Raw genomic sequence first — 19625 nt, 5'->3', positions numbered from 1 at the left:
TATCCATATTGCATTGAATACAAATCAAAACCAAGTTTGAACAGTTATGACTTCTTGTTTAAATTTGCTCTGTTACAATGCAAAGGGTCATGTCAAAGCAATTCGGTAACTTAAAAATATTTCCTCCATGGGAATAGTACACACAATATTATACCTTTTAAACATGCAAGGCAAGACACAGTCATTCAAAATTATTTAGGTCTTCCATCAAGACCAAAATTGAATACTAGGGAGAAAACCTAACTTAGTTATAGTTAACAGCTGTACCTATGACTGGGCCTTTAGAGGCCTAGAAGAATATGTAATAATCCCTACACAAGTAACATATGTAAACTAAGGTTTTACAACATACCTGGCATGGAGTTTGCTGCTCTTTCCATTTTCTGGAGGGTACTCTTCTATAACGTCCTGTCCAAAAGGTGGCTGCTGCCATGCTCTGGTGTAAGGCAACGTTCCCACGTGGCTGAACATATCACAAGACCTAGGGGGAACTGTTCCCCTCTTCTTCCTGGGCAGAGTGCCATGGATAGAGATGCCTTGGAAGGAGTTTGAGCAATGCTCAATTGGTGAAGGTTTTGTGGTCAAAAGATCCATGGAAGAAGCTAACGAGAACTGGTGGTTCACTGGGCCGTTTCTGGGAAGACTTGAAAATTTTCCTGCAGCTATCATTATTGGTTCTGGAAAAACAAAACCAAGATTGCTTACTGTATATCAATCATCAAAGCCCTTAAAGGAAGTTAAGTAGCATGACTAACAAAGGTATCTGAAACTGAATTTCTGCTTTGCATTGAGGCAGATACCTCAAGACCCAGTCATGCTGATGCCAATGCACACCAAGCACACATGTATGTAACTTTATACATGTTAAAACCAAAAAACAACCAATCTGGACAAACATGCAAAAGCAGGCCATGAGCAATTCCCCATTTTTATCCATCAAGTTCCTCTTTTTTGCTTTTTCACATCCTCTGTAGATTCAGACATCAACTTGAATTACTGACAACAAGCAGAGCTTTAAGAATATTTTTCAAAAAATAAAGGACACTACAGCTTGGTTTGGAAGAATATGTTTTTTAACCCAGTAGCTGGCACACTGTGAGGAAAAACCTGTTGCTAAGGAGTCTTGCTCAAGTAATAAATCTAGCAGATAACTGGTCACATATTTCTAACAGGCTGTAAACTAAACGGCTCTACCCAAGAGATAAGGGCAGGAGCAGATTACTGGAATTCTCTTCTTCAGCATGCTCAGCCTGCTAGCTCAAATGGCTGTTGACACACAGATTTGCAAAGCTGTCAGTCTCTGGTACAATCAACTGCAGTTTGCCATACAGTACAGGTTTTTCTGTTAGCGTGAGCAAAAGGTTTTGTGAGACCAACGCTTCAGGCTCATTAACAAATTACAGTTCTGTTCCTCCAAAAATGCTGCCCTGTGCTCAGTTTATAGCGTTGTATTGCAGAGGACAGACTGCTGCCTTATCCTATGGGGTTGTATTAGCCTGCAAAAGCCACTCTGGAACACACCACCAGACCTAAAGGGCAAGCAGCCCTGTATTATTTAACCTAGGTGTTCATCAGCCAGGGGCTTCCCATAGAAACTGGAACAGCCACAGACGCTGCAGAGATTGATATGAACTCAGAAAGCAGAAGTGCTTCTGGAAATAACAGTTATGGACAGGGTGAATCTGTTCTGACCTCAGTCAAGTTCCACACTGAAAAATAAGAGGAGCACCCTGAAGGCCCAGCAGCCTGGAAGTCAGCAGCTTACAGCTGCACAAGAATTCCTCCTGTTTTGGGGAATGCACAGGTGTTGCAAGGAAAACAGAGGTGCCTCTATAGTCCTCCTGCTCCACCTTAGCATCACAGCTACCATCAAAATGTTTCTGCACTGTTACTTCTACTCAGAGGTTATAGTAACAGGCTTAACTTTAACAGCAACGCTAAAGCTGATATCAAAGTATGTAAAAATTCTGTTTTTTCCTGTCACTTGCACTGCAGAGATTCACCAGCTGGACAAGGTTTTCAGACTTCAACAACAAATCCCCTCCCAATTCTCCTGTATTGAAATTCCTACAATAAATACTTAGTAATACTTTTTTTTTTTTTTTTTTGACTTTTCAATTTGCGAAGCCTCTGTCAGAGCACAGGTACTATGCACTATAGCAGAAAAGTCTCTGGGAATAGCACTTTTGCCTAGGGAGAATCTGTTTGACTCTGGTCACATCTCTTGATGAAAAGAGTAGAAAAGATCTGAGGTGTTGGCAAAGAACTGACATTTTTTGTCATGCAGATCCAAATAAAATACAAAATCCTAAAGAAACCAAAATACATTCTCACAAAAAATTCTGCCATAAATTATCACACTGATGTGATGTGATGTGAAAGACTAAATAATCTCTCCATTTATAATGTGGGTGAAGGACACAGCTTCTGCTAGTTTTGGCAAGTACTAAAAATATCACATAATTATTTTCACAATAATTGCTGTAAAGTTAGTTTTGCTGGAGACAACTGTTCTAAGCAAAAGAACTGGCATAAAGATAGGAAGATTTAAAATGCAAATGCTTACTACAAACCTGCAACCTTCTCTAGCTAAAGCAAACTCACTGAGCTTGTTTATTATTATTAGAATAGAATTATATAAATTACTTTAGAATAGAATGATACAAATTACCTCTAACAATTGGGGGGAAAAGGCTTCTTATCATTTACACAGTCATTTGAAACTCAACTTTGTGTATTCACTGTAGAAAAGCAAGAAACCCTCTTTATGGACTCTGAAAAATTGGAAGCTAGCTGGCTCATGCGGCACAAATGGTGTTGCTCTCCTTTCAAGGCCTGCTGAGAGTCTGTATTTAATTATTGTACTTTCTTATTGGTTTATATAAAGGCCACCCCCAAACCCCTGAATTCCAACTGGTTTAGTTCAGGTTATCCAGTGAGAGAGTTCTCCTTAGCCTTTCCTGCAAGGTTCCCATGGCTGTGCTGAAATGGAACACATTACCTGCAAGCAGGTGGCAAACCCAAGCTGTAATTAATGTAAGCACAGAAAGCTTTGCTTTAATGATGAGTCCACAATAGGCCTACTGTGACATGAAATTGTCAACCACTTCATGTTTGAGGATCCACAAAGAAAGCTGAGAATTCCCTCTCCTAAGCCAATCACAAGGTAATTCTTACAGCAACCCAGGTTTTAACCCAACAGTCTGAGAGTTTTCAACAAATTAACCACCCCCTGATGTATAGCATTTTCTATTTCACCCCTACTCCTAAGAAGCCCTTAAGAATCAAAACCAAACCCCCAGAGTTGACCTAATAGTTGCTTCTTTTTAGTAGTACTCACATGACTCACAAATTCAATACCTAATCCTCAAATTCATACCTGAGTATTGTTTTGAGGAATCAAGGTAGAGTTCCATAGTTAGTACAAAAATATCTGCACTCAAGAACTTGCATTACATGTAGCCACAAGTATGTGTGCAGCTTCGATAATATTTCTAACAATCCTCCCTACAAAACCTCTTTAAAACCCCCTCAAAAAATCCCAAACAAACAAAAAGTCATAAAACAAAACCCAAACAAATAAAAAACCAACCCAAACAAAAAACCCAAACAAAACTGAGAACAACAGGCCTGCTAGCTTCCACCACACGTTTATCTGCTTGCCTATGTGCTGTATTATATATTCTTCATAAATATTAACAGAGAACTTGCAATCAGCTTGGCAACAAAAGCTCCTGCCAAACCATCCATCCAGTTTTCTTTTATTGAATATAAATGCTGGAAATTGGAAGCCTCTTCAGCTGAAGACTCTGGAATGTCTCAAATACTTTAGTATATCATTCAAAGAATGTTTGACTTTGCCAGATATAGAAACCCTGAAAATTTCACTCCCTAAGAGACAGTGTGCCTTGAACACTGGCCATTATGCAATCAGCAACAGAAATGGTAGAAATGGTAACAGAACAATGGCTCAAAAGGAACTGAAATCTAACAGTACACATTCCTATTTGTCAAAATGCAGCAACTAACAAAACAGAACACTTTGGAAGTCATGCAAATTTCTCCTAACTAGGTGTTAACAAGATGGACTTGTGCCAATATAATGTTAAAAATGGCAAATGAATTTGTATTTATACATAAAGTGGCACTTCTCTTCCTTCAGTTTGTAATTTGGAAGAATAGATGGGAACAGAATTGTTAGGTGAGGGTGAGCAAGTACAAATCAACATGGCATTTGGGATAACAGTAGGAGACTGGACATAAAATAAAATACGTATCTGGTAGACAAGTTGAAACAGCTGGGATTTGGTTTCTTCACATCATTGCTCAAAACAAAAATAAACATGAACAATGAAATAAATAACTTTCAGTTCCCTAAAACAACACACTAAATATCCTTCTGCTTGTGCCATCTTTGGGGTGCAAATCCAAATTTTCTGGCTCAGCTTGTCCTCATGAAATCTTTGTGATGTTCACACAGCCTGAGGAAGTGTTCTGATGGTTCATTCAAAGTGACTCAGGTATAGGATTAGGTGCCCCTTCTACAGAACAAGATAATACAACTAATGGCAGTGGCTTCTACTTTTCTGTTTCAATATATTGGAGGAAGAGAAGTGAAAGAAAGGGAAATCTTCAGTTCAGCCTCAGAGATGCATGAATGGCATAATAAACATTCCAAGGCTGTATATACTCATGCTAGTGGAAACCTCATAAAAGCAAACAGAAAAACAATTTCAGAATTTCAAATCAAACTCCCAAGCTATTTCAAAACTCAGAGTTAAAAACTCAGATCTAAATCAGTTTTGGACATTAAAAGACCCACATTTTTCTCACAGTCTTATTGACCTGGCATTTAAGTGATTCTCTTTCATAGATCAGAATCACTGGAGTTGATACCTAGTGTTATCATACACCAATCTTTACCATTATATAGGCTATGAAGCTAAGAGGGCTTGACCATGGTTTAAGATATTCACCTGTGTGTTCTCAGGTATTTAAGAGATGGAGTAAACTTTTGTGAAAACTCTATGTACTTTTGCCACGTCAAATCTCCTCACAAATTCCTCCCTCCCTTGAAATAATCAACAATAAATTTCAACAAGTGGAAGATCCATTACTCTCTTCTCCCTGCTAAGTTACTTGGCATATTTGCATGCACTATGCAGATGTGCACAGAAAAAAAAAAAAAAGGAAGGGAACATTCTTAATGGTGAAGAAAGTCAAGGCCAGGACAAAACGGCAGATTAATTTCCTCAGAATTTTTTTTTTTGGGTGTATGCAATAAGAAAATAAGGGAAAAAGAAAAAGCATGACTTAAAAGCCTTTAAAGTGAACATAGGAATAAATACAATCAAAACTGTAGCCATTATAAATGCAACATGGATTTCATGTTCTTGTCTCCCTAGAAGCAGTGTAGCATTCTTCATTATTGTGACAAAAAAGAAAGGATTTCTGCTCCCCAAAATGCCTTAGAAGCAGCTATCTGCAACCTGTATTTTCTGCTTTTGTAATGAAAAAGAGAATCTGATGCAGTAGCTTGTCTAGCAAATGTCACAAGACTGAGAAAAATATTAAGGTTCAAGAACCTACAGTCTGTTATGATACAGAGACCTAGACTGAGAAAGCTCATGCAGTAGTTCAAAGGCTTTAAGCTACTATCAGAAAAAAACATGAGTCTGTCAAACATCAAACATCCCCACAAGATTAGTCAGGTCACTGCTTCCAAAGAGTCTTGGAGTGCTATCACAATGCTCATGCTATCCTTCTCTCTATATATATATGCCACACAATTTCCACCCTCCCCCCGTACATCCTTGAGCTGTATATTTAAAATGTTATTTTTAACTATTATTCTCGTGCAACAGCAAACACACAGCCCAGATAAACTATTTTTGAAATATCTTTTTTTTTCAAGATGAGAGAAACAGATCAACCCCATACTTCTCTTTCTGAATTTTTTCATGTAGAATGACTTCATATCTATAAAAAATGCCAAGAAAAAGTGATCATTAAAGATTATTCAATAATAAATACAGCTTTCTTCATTTGGCCATGAAATTATCTCTGAAATACAAGTGCCTAATCAGTTAGCTCAGTAATCCTGAACAATATGAAACCTTGCCTTGAAATAAACCTTCTCTCCCCATTTTGCTGGCAGAAACAGAGAACTTTACCAAGGTTACAGTCAAATCTAAGGGGTTTTTTAGCCAATGCTTCAAAAATACAACCTTTTGTTCCTTCTCTGGTAAAGGAAGCAATTTATTTTGACTGCTTCTCTGTTCCCACAAAAAAAAAAAAAAAAAAAAAAAAAAAAAAAAAGAAGAAAAAAAACAAAAAAGAGAACAGACCACTTTAAATAAAAAACAATTCCAGCATTACTATTTCGAACTAACGCTGACTTTCAGAAATCACAAATTCGGACGGAAAGAAGTGCCTTTGCGCCCTCTCCTCTTCAAAAGACGAGGGGGGGAAAAAAAAGGACACAGCGTTTCTTTTCTCTCTACTCAGAGAAGTATCTCGGGATCCTGAGTACACACCAGTGTTTTATACCTGTTTTATATTTAACAGCTTTCCATGGGATCAATGCCCACAAAACCTAAACACTTGGATCCAACGTCTCGGTCGTCACTGACACAGCTACGGCATTTCCAGCAGCCCGCAGGCCAGCCCTGCCCTGCTCCCGCGCCCCCTGCCCCGCAGCGGTGCGGGGACAGGGCGACACCCGGACACACTCACACCCCAAACCAGCTCTGCATCCTGTGCCCGACAGCTCAGCGCTGTCCCCGCAGTTACCGGCTCTGATCACGGCTGCTCCTCTCCAGGCTTCCTACGGATCGGCGGGAGCGTCTGTGCCGGCCAAGCGCCCTCCGGGCAGCGAGTCCCGCCCGGGCCCCTCCCTCGGGGCCGCGGAACCGGAGCGGGCAGCCGGGCAGCCGCGAGGGGCGGCCGGAGGCCGGACCCGCCACAGCCGCGGTGCGGAGCTGCCAGAAAAAGAACCGGGACGTTGTGGGAGAGCCCCAGGTCTGGCCGTGCCGCGGCAGGAGCCGGCGCGTAGCCAGCACCAGGTCGCTGCAAAGAAGCGCAGTTCGCGATTACTTAAGGGTGACTCAACCGGAGCCTTCCCGAGCGCCCTATCGCCCGCTGCCCGGTCCGCGACAGCCCGGGCCCGGTTCCGTGCCTCGCCCGCCCCACGAGCCCCTGACGGGCGCCCCTCACCTGGGGCGGGGGCGGCTCCGGCGGCTGCGGGCGCTGCGCAGCCCCGGGCGCTGCTTCGGCCCCGGCCACACCCTCCGGGCCGCTCGGGCTGAGCCCCCGGAGCACCAGCCCGCCGCGGGCCCTGCCCTCCCCATGCCCCTTTCCATGGATTTAACAACTTCGCCTCCATAACTGCGTCTCTCAAATTAGCACTACAGCAAAAATTAACAGTTCGCTAAACCCACGCTGTTGACGGGCGATTCAGAGCCTTTTACGTACTTCACACACACAATTTACTTGCGTTGGTAGGCGCCCCCTCTTACTACCAAGCCGCGTGAAGTTATTCGTGCAACAGGTTGGTGGGATAAAACGCATCTTCTACAATAAAGAGTCAAATAGCTGTACAGATTCTGGAGCTCCTGCCGAACAGATGGTCACCTACACTCCTTTTGTAAAATATACCTTCAAAACAATGAGATAATTATAGATACAACCTTCATTTTCAACTAATTACCTCGAGCACCGTCAGCTGTACCATTGCCTCAGCCACAGGGATTTTGCTTTAGTACAAACCAAGGCACACTCAGACAGGATTCTTTAGCCATCACATAAGTTGCTGAAGTCGGTGTTAGGAGATAAAAATTCTTGGGAAAGTCTAGGAATTTTCATAGATATGAGTAGAATGTTTGCATAAGAAAGCTCAAATAAGATGAAGTTTAGTGTAAAATAAGAGAAAGGAAAACAAAGGCAGAAAGTAGTGCTCCAATATTCAGTAAGGGACAGAGCCAGAAGATTAGAAAATTAAATTTATTGAGTACACTATGGTAAAGGAGACTCAGTAGCACTTCTGACTGGTGTTCCCCTTCCCATAGCAACACCAGTACCTTAAGGCAGGCATGAGCGGTAGGGAAGCATTATCAGTGCTGGTGTTGCCACACACTGTTTACAACAACTTCCAAACCAGAAGAGTTGAGGTAAACATGAAACACAACAGATTTCGAAAAGATCCATTCACTGGTGCTGGAACATAAGTCACTACTTGTGGCATGTTGACAGACAGACTTCTATATTTTTCTCTCAACAAATTACAAAAAATATCATCCTATTGGCACTGAACAGAGCCTTGAAGTTAAGATCTAAATTCAAACTAATTTCACATAAAACAAGACTTAACTGCACACCAAAACCTCACTCTGTTCTTTTGTCAATTGTTTTCCCCCAAACGGAAAATTTGGAACCAAAGAACACCAGACTGTGATCTCATGTTGGACACCAAAATGCCTCACCAATATGTCCAGTGCAAGAAAAATGGCATTAGGGTGAGAATACAGAAAGAGGAGTTAAGATGCATGGATTTCAGATTCAGTTGTAGTATTCTGACCCACCTACTTCCTGTATGACATACACTAACATTTTTGTAACATACATCACACTGGTAGTTATTTTTCACAGGGAACACTGTATAGTACTCTATCAGCTTATCAAGTGGAAGATGCTACACAAGTGCAAACTATTATTTTCCTCATTAAATAAAGGAAAATGTCTTGCTCCTCTATCTAAACCACACATTCCACAGTTCAGGTGAAAGACATTTCAAACCATGCCAAAACCTCTGATCGGTTGACACATAACATTGTCCCTACTGGCTGATTCTAATCACTCAGGAAATTTTTAGGCACTGTAGTTACATAGGAAATAGTGTCATGCTTGTCATTTTTTAATGACTAAGAACCAGAAAAGGGGCAGTAACTTCCTCTGGAGCATGACTACATGCTAAGTAATGGGATTGTAGCTGGGCAGCCCTCCCTAAACTGTGATTACTCTTACTTGCATGAGTCATTACATTCTTTTCCTAAAATTTTGTTTTGTCTTCAGGTGAAACTGAAAATTGGTCTTTGTCTTCACATTTAACAATTTACACAACCCATCCTTGCACATACTTGATGCAAAGTTGTTAAAGAGAATTTGCCTACAGGATGCAAGAGGGAAAAATTCACAGGACTGCCTACAATAGGCCCACTGGTTGCGAGTTACTCCAGATTAAACTAGATCAAATTCCTCATTGCAAAGCTTTGTATTTTTCATACTTTCTATCTACTTTGGAAATGAGTTCACTGAGCTGTGGGATGGAGTCTGGAAGCATCAATGTCCTGAAAGGAGTACAGCACCTCTGTCAAGCCCTCCCCATCAGCATTCATTTTAACCTGCCATACCCTGAGCCATCTGTTTATCTGTATGGCATCACACTGTCTGTGAATCACCTTGCCACAGACAGGAGCACTGGAGCAGTGTCCTTGGTGACACCACCCTGAGGGAGGCTGAGAAAGCAGCAGTGTGCTGGCCACTGCTGGCCATACATCACACATTGCTGGGGCCTCCTGTGGCCACCCTTGACTTCGGCTTTCTGAAGGAGGGGAGTATGTACAGGTGCATCTTTCCACCTGCAAAGACACCCAGAAAAGCAGCTAACTGAACAGATAAATGAGGAGGAACACAACTGGGACACAGGTCCCAAGACCTGTGCTGCTATGGCTTGCATGCTTTAATTATGCCAAGAGTTGGCATAAGAGTACTTGCCAGTTCTTGAGACCATTTTCAAATGTGCTTGGCTTACAGAAACAAAGGAAACAATGGGACACAAGAAGTGAATTCACTGGGAAATTTCAATTTGTCCTTAAATGTCAGAATTCCAGTCTTCTTCACATAGCCAGGAGAAAACCCATTTACTCCAAAAGCACTGCTCTGCAGTGATAAAATGCAGTAGTAGCTACACATGATGAGGACGTGGCATGTGTGGATTGCTCACACAACAGTCCATGTAGATGCCCTCATAAACAAAAGTCAAAGCCAGTTGCTACTATAGACTTGTCTTAGAATAAAAAGGACCCAAATAAACAAAATACTACACTCAAGCCTTGACTCCCCACAGATGCCACATAGAAAAAGTAATGATCATAGCTGTTGGCTAGGAAATTAAGTTTATTTGCTGGTAATTTTCAAGTTAGTCAAAGACATCGTGGCAAATAAAAATGATTATATGACTTGAAAAATGCTTCAGCTCTCAGAATCTGGCAATATTAATTTTGAAAACTATGAGCTATGGCAACTCTACTTCCTAATGTCCTCCCTGGCTGCCAGCTGAAACAGGCAAGTTTAGTCAGCACCCATCCAGACCTCCATAATTAATCTACCAACATGATCTCTTGCTATTTGATCTGTCTTGGGTCTGGAGACACAAGGTCCTTCAGAAACTCCCAAGGAGTTACCTGTTAGGAGTTGGTGTTCAGAAACCTTGCAATCCCCAGCCTCAGAAAAGCTTGCAAGCAGACACATCCCATAGCTGATCATTTTGCAAACAATGTTGTAGTACAGCAAGAGAGTTTCAAGAGTTACATCAACTCATTGTCAGATATAATACAAGAAAACAATCATCTTGAACAAAACATAATTAGTAATTAAAAAATTATTAAAAATAAACCACACAGATTCTGTGGCAATAATATGTTGTGTCCCTTTCCCCCTCTTTAAATTTGGTATTGAAAATCATGTGAAGCAACTTGTGCTGGCATTTATTAGACAGACCTGTTTCAAAAGTTCAAAATACACTGGTAAAATGGCACTAAATCCAGTTTTTTTTTATTGACTAGTTTTGGTAAATGATACCTTAAACTGGAAAGAAGGTGGTCAAGGTCTTTTGGGTTCCTTTTTACCAGAGGGCCTGTTTTCCTCTTTGCTTTTAGCAGTGGTGGAACTGTTACTGGGGATCTAAGACTCACTCCGAGTTTCTGTTACTCCATGTTTCTGTAAAAAGTCTCAGATACAGGGAAATTACCAGCCTCTCCTTGCCCGTGACAGATGGTTTTCATTTCAAACATTACTGATGTAGGGGCAAGAATAAACAGTGTGAGAAAGCACCAGTAAGCAAATTTGGAACTTTCAGTAGATGAAATAGTACTGTCAGAGGTGTTTGTTAACAACTCTGTAACAGCATTTACATTACTGACTTTCCCAAACAGAGAAAGCAAAAAACTCCAAATCCTTGTGTCTCTCAGTAGGAGCAAAACAGACCACACAGGTAGCAATGCCACCTCTGTCATGCAGATCAAACTGTTCAAAGCTTCCTCTCTCTCTGTTGGCAAAGTTACCAGCATGCTTTAGCATGAGGTTGGAATCTGACAGGTTGACACTACATAGCACTGCCCCAAAGCACTCTGGCTGCACTTGTAATGTTTCAAAGAGCAAAAGCACTAGAATGTGTAGCTTCAATTACAGTCCACGGTACAGCAGCATTTAAGTTTTCTGGTTCAGATCAAAAATATCAGAGCCCCATTATTCAAATCACTGATCCACTATTATTTTGCTGGGCTGAAGTGGTGTAACAATTTTGAATATTTATTTTCCTACTGATTAGCTAATGGCACTCAAAAATCAGTTGCCCCACTCACTTCCCTATCACTGACTGCCATAAAGATGGCATAAAAGCATCAAGCCAGTGACCTTTGTATTGTGTACTCAGCCTAATTCAACAGATATGTGATCATTTGCACATGTTTCATCCAGCTCTAATGTGTTGCTGGGCATTATGTCAATGCACAGATCTTGGTATTAATTACTGTGGAAACCCAGCCCAAGTTGCTAGAGTTAGACAGGATGAATCAAATGGAATCCAAATGCACTGAGACATGTCCTGTTCAAAGTCATTTCAGAATCAAGATATTTTAGAAAACAGGAAAATATTTTCACAAATACTCCCAAAATTTAATGTCACTTTTAGCCCTGTGAAAATGCTTACTTGCTAGAAGTGACTTATCACTTGAAGCACTCTCTGGAAACTGTTGAACCAGCATCAAATACAATGTTGCTGTTTAGAGCTCAAAATAACACACACAGAGAAGATCGCCTTTGCTCTGATCCAAGTAAGTACATTAGTAGGACATTAGCATTTAATTACTAGAATTGAAAATTTTAGAAATTTTCTCTCATGTCTGACTACAGCAAAGTTCAGTGTCGGGAAACAAGTGTAACTGATTAGGCACTTTGCTACTAGACACAGCATTCTGTCAAAGACAGACACAAAACAAAACTGTGTCATAATAGGCTGAAGACCAGATAACAACCATTAGTCCCTACTGTGAAAACAAACCAGTCTGCACTCATGTATGACTGACTGAGCTGATCTGTTTTCAACCTTCCCAGAAATCCTTAATACAATAGGCAATGAAACTGAGGATGCAAATACCCTAGTGTAAACAGAACTTGGAGATTATTGTGTCTGTATTTTTTTCAAGCACATAATTCAATTATACATTTAATTATCATTAGCCAAAACCCAACAGTGAATGGAGACATTGCTCAAGATAAATGCCCATAAAAATATGAACCAGCACTAATTTTACTAGAATTTAGCTTAAAGAGTCCTAGCAATTAACTGCCAAAAGAAAAAACAAAACCAAAATGGCATCATGCTGTCACCTTGCAAAATCTGCGTCTGGGGAGGGAAAAAAATTATATACACACATCATTTTAAAAGGAAAAATTTTGACTCAAATTCATATTCACTGAAGTCATCAGCAATACATCAGGATTTGATGTAGGCTTAACATATCTGAAGCTGAACAATCATGTGTTGGAACATTCTGTTGAGTTGAATGAAATGTTGCATAACTATCTACAAATCAATTTACCCTGTCAATGACAGTTTGAAAAGTGTAGTGCTGCATTGAAAACCTGTAAACCAGCCCTGAAAAACAATGCTGCATTGACAACTGTAATATATTCCACACTTCAGTACCTGAAAAGATTACAAAACACAGTCCCAACGCACACAAAACCAGATACCAATTGAAACACATCCAGTTTCACTGCAATCATCAACTGAAATAATTTCCTAATCTGTTCACAGTAGCAGTTACAAAAACGTCATATTTACATTCATATTTTAAGACAGCCAAACCTATGAGCTGTAGAAATTGTGTAATTGTTAAATCAATATTGAACTTGTCAGAAAACATTGAGGAAATACAGTGACCTACTTGTACACAATCAGTTCTAGCTCCTACTAAGAACTTCAGTAGCTAAACACATTTTATGATTAATCAATTTCTACACATGGTCCAGAAGTCTTATCTTGACCAAGAGAATGTAACAGCAGGACTGTTAGCCAAATAACTAAGTGCTTCACATTAAATTTGCAAAAACCTTTGGCAGTGATCTGAAGAATTACTGGAGAGAACACACAATATTTATATCTCATTATCTTGTGAACAATTCTCAAAATACCCAATACAAGTCATAGCTGAATAACTTCTCACTATACCCTTCTACTCAGTCTAGAATGTCTTACAGGGCTTGTTCCAGCTCTCATGAATTTGAGTTGAATTTTGATACTGAGCTGATAAAAACAACAAATGATGCAGTGATCAAGTCTTAATTCACAGCAAAGTCCCTAATGGAAAAGAAGGGTCAGAACTGTGCAAGCACTCATCCTCTCCTCAGCAGGGATGAGGTGGGATGTACACAAATTACCTGGGTTTAGACCTTCTGATGTGATCTTTCCAAATGAGGAAGATATTTGTGACTCAGACTTCCGCCAATTATGGTATGTAAACATTACTGTGTTTTGTTAAGATGAAGATTGTGAGAGCAATAGAAATGGAAATAAAAGTGAAACCTTTTCTAAATGACAACTTTTATTAAAAATACAGGGTATATTATTTTGTAAATCCATGCCAAAATGTGGATGTTTGATTTTTGTTAAACTAATGTTTAACAATTCCTCTTATTGTCTGTGTAAAGTCCCCCTGTGATCTGCATTCAGAGCAGTATCCCAGGCTGGATCAGGGTATTTGTTTATCATCCTTTGGGGCAGGGAAGCTCGGGTTGCCTTAGCTCATTCCTCAATCTTTAGGAGACAGCACAGAACTCTTACCTCTCTTGTGTTTTACCTGCTGAAGCAGCAGGATATTGGAAATGAGGTGTGTTCGGTGGCCTTGATTTTCAATTCCCAGTTTTCTAAGATCAACTTCTGTAAGATGGAATAAGTCCTGTGGCAAATGCCAGAATAAGGAAAATATTATACTGTTAATACTGGAGAATTCAAATGTCTTTCAGATATGTTTGCTGTTTCTGGTACCATAAGTTACCTAACAGCAAATGTGAGTATATTCATATTTTATATGAAGGCCCCTTGTCATGATAAGGTACATCATGGTAGGAATAAGGCATTTTACTTTTAAAACATTAAGTCCTTGTCTCTCGGTTTTTTATCAAAACAACTCTGGTCAGCTTAGCTGCAGAGTTCCTGGAAACTATGAGTCCTTTGAGTAAAAAAAAAAAAAAGAAAAATCCCCAAAGTACTAGTATTCCCATTGCATTAATTAATGAAGGAAGATAAATCTCAGCATGAACTGATAGGAATAATGATTTTAGAAAGGAATCTTTTGTATAATGGAGAGGATATTCACTGTAATAATAGATAAAATAAGTTGTGACACTGTTTTGAAGAACAAGAATTTTCATATAATGCATTTGAGTAATTAAACCTGAACTGTTCTCTTTAATCCACTCTCTACAAAAACTTATTGCTATTTTACTTTCAAAATATGCTGCTGAATAACTCCAGACATTATTTACAAAGAAGTACAGAATTTCAATTTGATGTCCATTTATAAGTGGGTACAAAACTTCACTTGATGATGAAAACTTTCAGAGCAAATAGAAAATATATCAAAATACATTTCTTAATATTTTTACTGTTCTGTATTTTCACTGTAAATAAGATAAAGAGAGGTACATAGAATATACAGTATTCTGTTACTAGCAAGTCATGTTACTGGAAGTAGCTTTTTCTAATGGAGATTTGCAATTCAGATCCCAAAACACAAAATGAGATTGATTCACTGTGTAAATAATAAGACAATTGACGCAGAATTTCTAGCGTGAACCACTATTTCTGAAACTGTAATTTAAAAATCTTTCTTTCAAACTAAAACTGCTTCAAAAGCCTGACATTATTTGCTTTAGACTGAGTAATGGTCAAATTACTGAATGCCTCAATTTCTTAGGCCACTAGCTCATACTGTTTTAAAAGAAAAAAAAGTTCTCACTGTTGGAGACCGAAAGTCATGCCTGGGAATGTAATATTCTTTCTCAAATGGTAACTCATATGTAACTAATAACATGAAAGTAGAGAGCTGCATAATTCTTACTTCTAATTTATTCCTTTTTTGGTTTGCCCAAATGCAAAAGCTGGTACTAATGTTGAATTCACATGTCAGTAGAAATGATTTTTCAGCTTTGGCAACAGTGACAAAGGGTCCCACTGGTTTTCTCAAAGACTCAATATCTTCCAAATCCCAAAATCATCCTCCAATAAAGACAACAGAGGACTAAAAATGCAATATGCTTGCTCTTCAGACTTCAGCAAAAAGGTTGTAAGAAGGAACACAACTAAGATTGTTGAGAACTCCAGTACTGAACAGCAGATGCTTAGGGTAACACAACTGAAACTTTTATAGGCACATTTTGGTTAGGGTTTTTTTAGTAGCTTTAAAGATCTTAATATTTTCTCAAGAATTTTATTGAAAAAGGACAATTCTCACCTCTATGCCATCATATTGTTCAAAGAGCATGCAATATTCTGCAAGTCCAAGCTGGGCCAGCCAGTTCGAAATGGGTAGATACTTCATTATCTATTCCTTCCCAATGCCTATGACTCTGAAAAACAAAACCAAATTACAAATAACATTGCTTAGGAATGTTAAACTGAACTCAGAAAGCACTTCACAAATGCAAGTTCCACTATTATGGCCATTTTTTGGCTGCAGGGTAAGAGGTAGCTATCGGCGCATTAAGATTTTTACCTTTAATCCACTGTTTCATTGCAATCCTCATACAAGCAGGGAATGTTGAATACTATATTTTGTTTAGTTCTTGCAGCTGAAATAATCTCTTAGATGAATCAACAGAGTCACTTGAGGCTGCAGTATCAATTAAAATACACTCAGCGTTTGTATTCAAAGAATGTTTCTCAGTACTCATTCAGTGGCAATGTCATTCTTCTTACATGTATGACACATGAAGAAGACATTAAATGAAGAGGAATGGCAAAAGGAACAATGTTTTCTGTAAGAATATGAAGGGTGTGAATGAAACTGCATTCTCTGTAAGACAGTCAAAATGACTAAGATTCTGTGGTGGGTGTTTGTCCAAGGTGGGGACATAGCTAAAGTCAACCTGTCACAGAATATTTCTAAGGAAAAAAGCAACTGAAAGACTTTTACAGTTTGTTCTCATTATGTCATTTGAATTTGAGTTATCTGTAAATGAAAATATTTTTCATTACTTTTTTCCCCAGTTGCTAAGATGAAATAAAAGATAGACATTAAGATGGGCATGTGATGGACATCAGAAGATAAAAGACAAAATACTCTCTTGTTATCACTGCTCCATGCATGCAGTTATGCAAGATCTGCACAGACAAATACTTAAGCTTCCAAGAATTGCTGCATTTCTGAAGACATGTCTATGTGCAAGTTTGAGCATAGCCTAAATCAATTCAAGAATGCCCAATTCTAAATCTGTAACTGGCTGGCTGAACATTTTTTGTCCGAACACTGATGCCAGAAGCAGGAAATGCTCGCGTTCAGACAGCTAGTGCATTGAATTGTATATTTTTGTTATGTTATTTCATTTTATTTTTAGTTGAAGATCTTTCTCTCATCTATACTTGAGAAGAAGTAGTTGCTCATTAGCTCTGGATAAACTGCCTGTAATTATGACTTTTCAGCTACAAACCACACATTCTAAGATATCGCTTACTCTCAACACACAAGAAGCTGCCCCAAAGGCAGACAAGTTATGGTCAGCAAAGAGTCAGTGCTGCTTTCTGTGAGATGGGGCAAGTCATTTAGCATTTTCATAATTCTTGGAACACTAGAAAAGCTTTGATGTCTTTCTTCTTTTTTTAAAATAAAAATTGCAAACGTAAAAATACCGTTCTGCAGAAAGGTAGGCTACAGTAGCAGTATTAATTGTATCAGTGGACAATACATTCCTAGAAATGTTTGAAAAGCATTTCAGTTCGAACAGCAACAGTTAGCAATATATGAAATGTTTTGGATGTCTGTGAATTTTACCTCAGTACTCAACCTTGGAAAAAAGCACTTCAGAGACACATACACAGTTATACTATGGAAGCTGTAATTCTGGAATTTGTCACTTCATAGACTGTTAAAGAACAAAAATGCTAATTTGCAAGTCACATTGTGAAATCCCTCTATTATCCATTGGAATACTGCGTTATATTATTTGCTTTATTGAAGATTTTTCATTATCGTGAAAGTATTGCAGGCTATGGGTAATGGGTATGCATCTAAAGAACTGTGGCATTCCAGTAACTAGGAGTATTTTGTGGAGTAACATTGACCAGAAAATCCACACATTTAATTGACACACCACAAAAGAATTTCCTTGAGGAATGTGAAAGCCACAGAGAACATTCTTATGTGAGGCGAGGACAAGCTCAGCCCCTGACATCTTTCATTTATGGCTTGCTTTAAACAGGTACTTTCAGATTGCAAGATCGTCAGCATGAAGGGCACATGATTCTCAGAGAGATAAAAGGAAAACCACAGCTGGTTGGCTAAAACATAAATAAAACCATGGACAAATACCTCTTTTCTGGTTCATACATTTTAAAGTAAGACACTTCAAATTTGTTGTCATAAAAGACCCTTTTTCAAAACAGTTTAGCAACTTCAGTAAGAATATGTATTTTTAAGATCACATATTTTATATTTAATTGTGAATGCTTAGGATTCCATATTAGTACATAACAATTTTTAAATTTACAGTAATTGGTAGAAGTCATCACACTTATCATCCCAGAACAAAGAAAAATTTTGCACTAAGCATGAAAGGAATCCTAGAATTTCCATAGAGCAGCATTCTCTTTAACAATACACTGATAAACTTTGGCTATCTAATCTTACTTGGCCAGCTGCGTTTGCTGTTATTAATTTATACCCAAAAACAACCCCCAAACCAACAAATAAATGCAAACCAAAATACCAATACTCCTGTTGTCCAAACCCCCATACAAAACGAAATTCATGCCCTTGTATGATAAGACACTAAGAAATACAAGATGCTTTACTTTCAAATACACTGCAATTACACCTTTGAATGGGATTATTTTTGTATTATTATGGCACACTTTCACATGCCATTAAGTCTTTGCTAACACCTTGGTACACTTATCCTTTTTGTTTTAATGAAAAATTTGTTCCTACAGCTGAAGGAGAAAAAAGTTCCCTTTCTCTCACAAGGCAACTAATTGCCTTTCTGGTCTTTCTGCTAATGGTAGTTTTGGTGAATAAATTCAAATAACTCCTATTTAACCAATAGTACACTGTTCATTGGATGCAGGGTACAACCTAGTGGTCAGGACTCAAGATCTATTCATAGCCTTATCAAGGTTAAGAGTAAAATGGAATTGCAAAACAAATTGTAAAACCCACTAAATATATCATTATGAGATGTGGTTGTAGGCAGAGGGAGTTTCCTATTATTCTATTTTTACATTATTTATTTTTATCTCTGAAAATAGGATTAACTTTTCCTTAAGGCAGGTAATGACAACAGTTTTCAAGATGCAAAATATGATTATGAACACATTGGCAAAGTGTGTGGCAGATTTTGGGCACATATTTTTTCCTTACTAAGAAATTAATATCCTTCCTTTCCAGGGAAAGGAAGGGAAGAAAAATAAAAATGACAGCATGTATTGCAGAGAAATACAAGATCTCTCTTCTATTTATCTGTTCTAAAAAATGTCAGTTCCTGTACATTTAAGGACCTGCAAAAAGAGATCATCATAGGTTTTGTCAGGTCACCAGATTTTTGGGATAGAACCACTAAGGCTACATGACTTGCTTCTATTTATTAATTAGACTTCTGTTCAAGACTGAAGTTATTCTGGACTCCTTACATGGAAGGTCTTGCAGAACTGTCCACATAATTTATACCATTTCTGGGGTTTTCACATAAAAAGAAACAATTTAAATCTCACCTAGGTTTGTATCATTCTATTTCTGAACCCCACCTGTTCAGAGGCTTTTATGAAATCAAGTTACTGCTAAAAGGTTATGAAATGAGCAATAATGGGAGATTCCTAGCACAGCTCTCTGATCTACTGAGCTGAACTTTTGCTTTCAGAGTGCTTTCCTGCATTCTCTGTCACAGGTGCAGTCATGCATATTGGGGCACACATGATGCAAATGCACAGAGAAAGGTATTTTATATGTAGCTTTTAGATCCAGTTGTTCACACTCCAATGCTTTACTAGACTGATAAGTCATTGGTTCTTTCCTCTATCACACTATCCCATTAAAAAGATGCTGCTACTGATGTTGCCTTGTAATATTGCAGAT

The 19625-nt window shown here is 38.7% G+C and overlaps 1 protein-coding gene across 2 annotated transcripts in view; it reads right to left on the bottom strand.

Annotated features, from left to right (window-relative positions):
• BCAR3 (BCAR3 adaptor protein, NSP family member) overlaps window positions 1–19625 on the bottom strand; it is a 73642-nt gene that overhangs the window by 45663 nt on the left and 8354 nt on the right. Inside the window, exons 2-4 of one of the 2 annotated variants that reach the window (XM_059478428.1) lie at window positions 15795–15909; window positions 14123–14237; window positions 353–677 (exon numbers count right to left, since the gene is read on the bottom strand). In XM_059478428.1, coding sequence (XP_059334411.1) covers window positions 353–677; window positions 14123–14237; window positions 15795–15881 — 527 coding nt within the window. In that variant the 5' untranslated portion in view covers window positions 15882–15909. Of the gene's footprint in view, window positions 1–352; window positions 678–6792; window positions 6968–14122; window positions 14238–15794; window positions 15910–19625 lie in introns of those variants that run through there. The other variant, XM_059478429.1, reaches the window with a different exon arrangement.

The sequence above is a fragment of the Ammospiza nelsoni genome, chromosome 9 (genome assembly GCF_027579445.1).
Source record: "Ammospiza nelsoni isolate bAmmNel1 chromosome 9, bAmmNel1.pri, whole genome shotgun sequence".
NCBI classification, from domain to species: domain Eukaryota; kingdom Metazoa; phylum Chordata; class Aves; order Passeriformes; family Passerellidae; genus Ammospiza; species Ammospiza nelsoni.
Note: the sequence above shows the minus strand (reverse complement) of the source record. Positions and strands in the feature narration are given on the sequence as shown.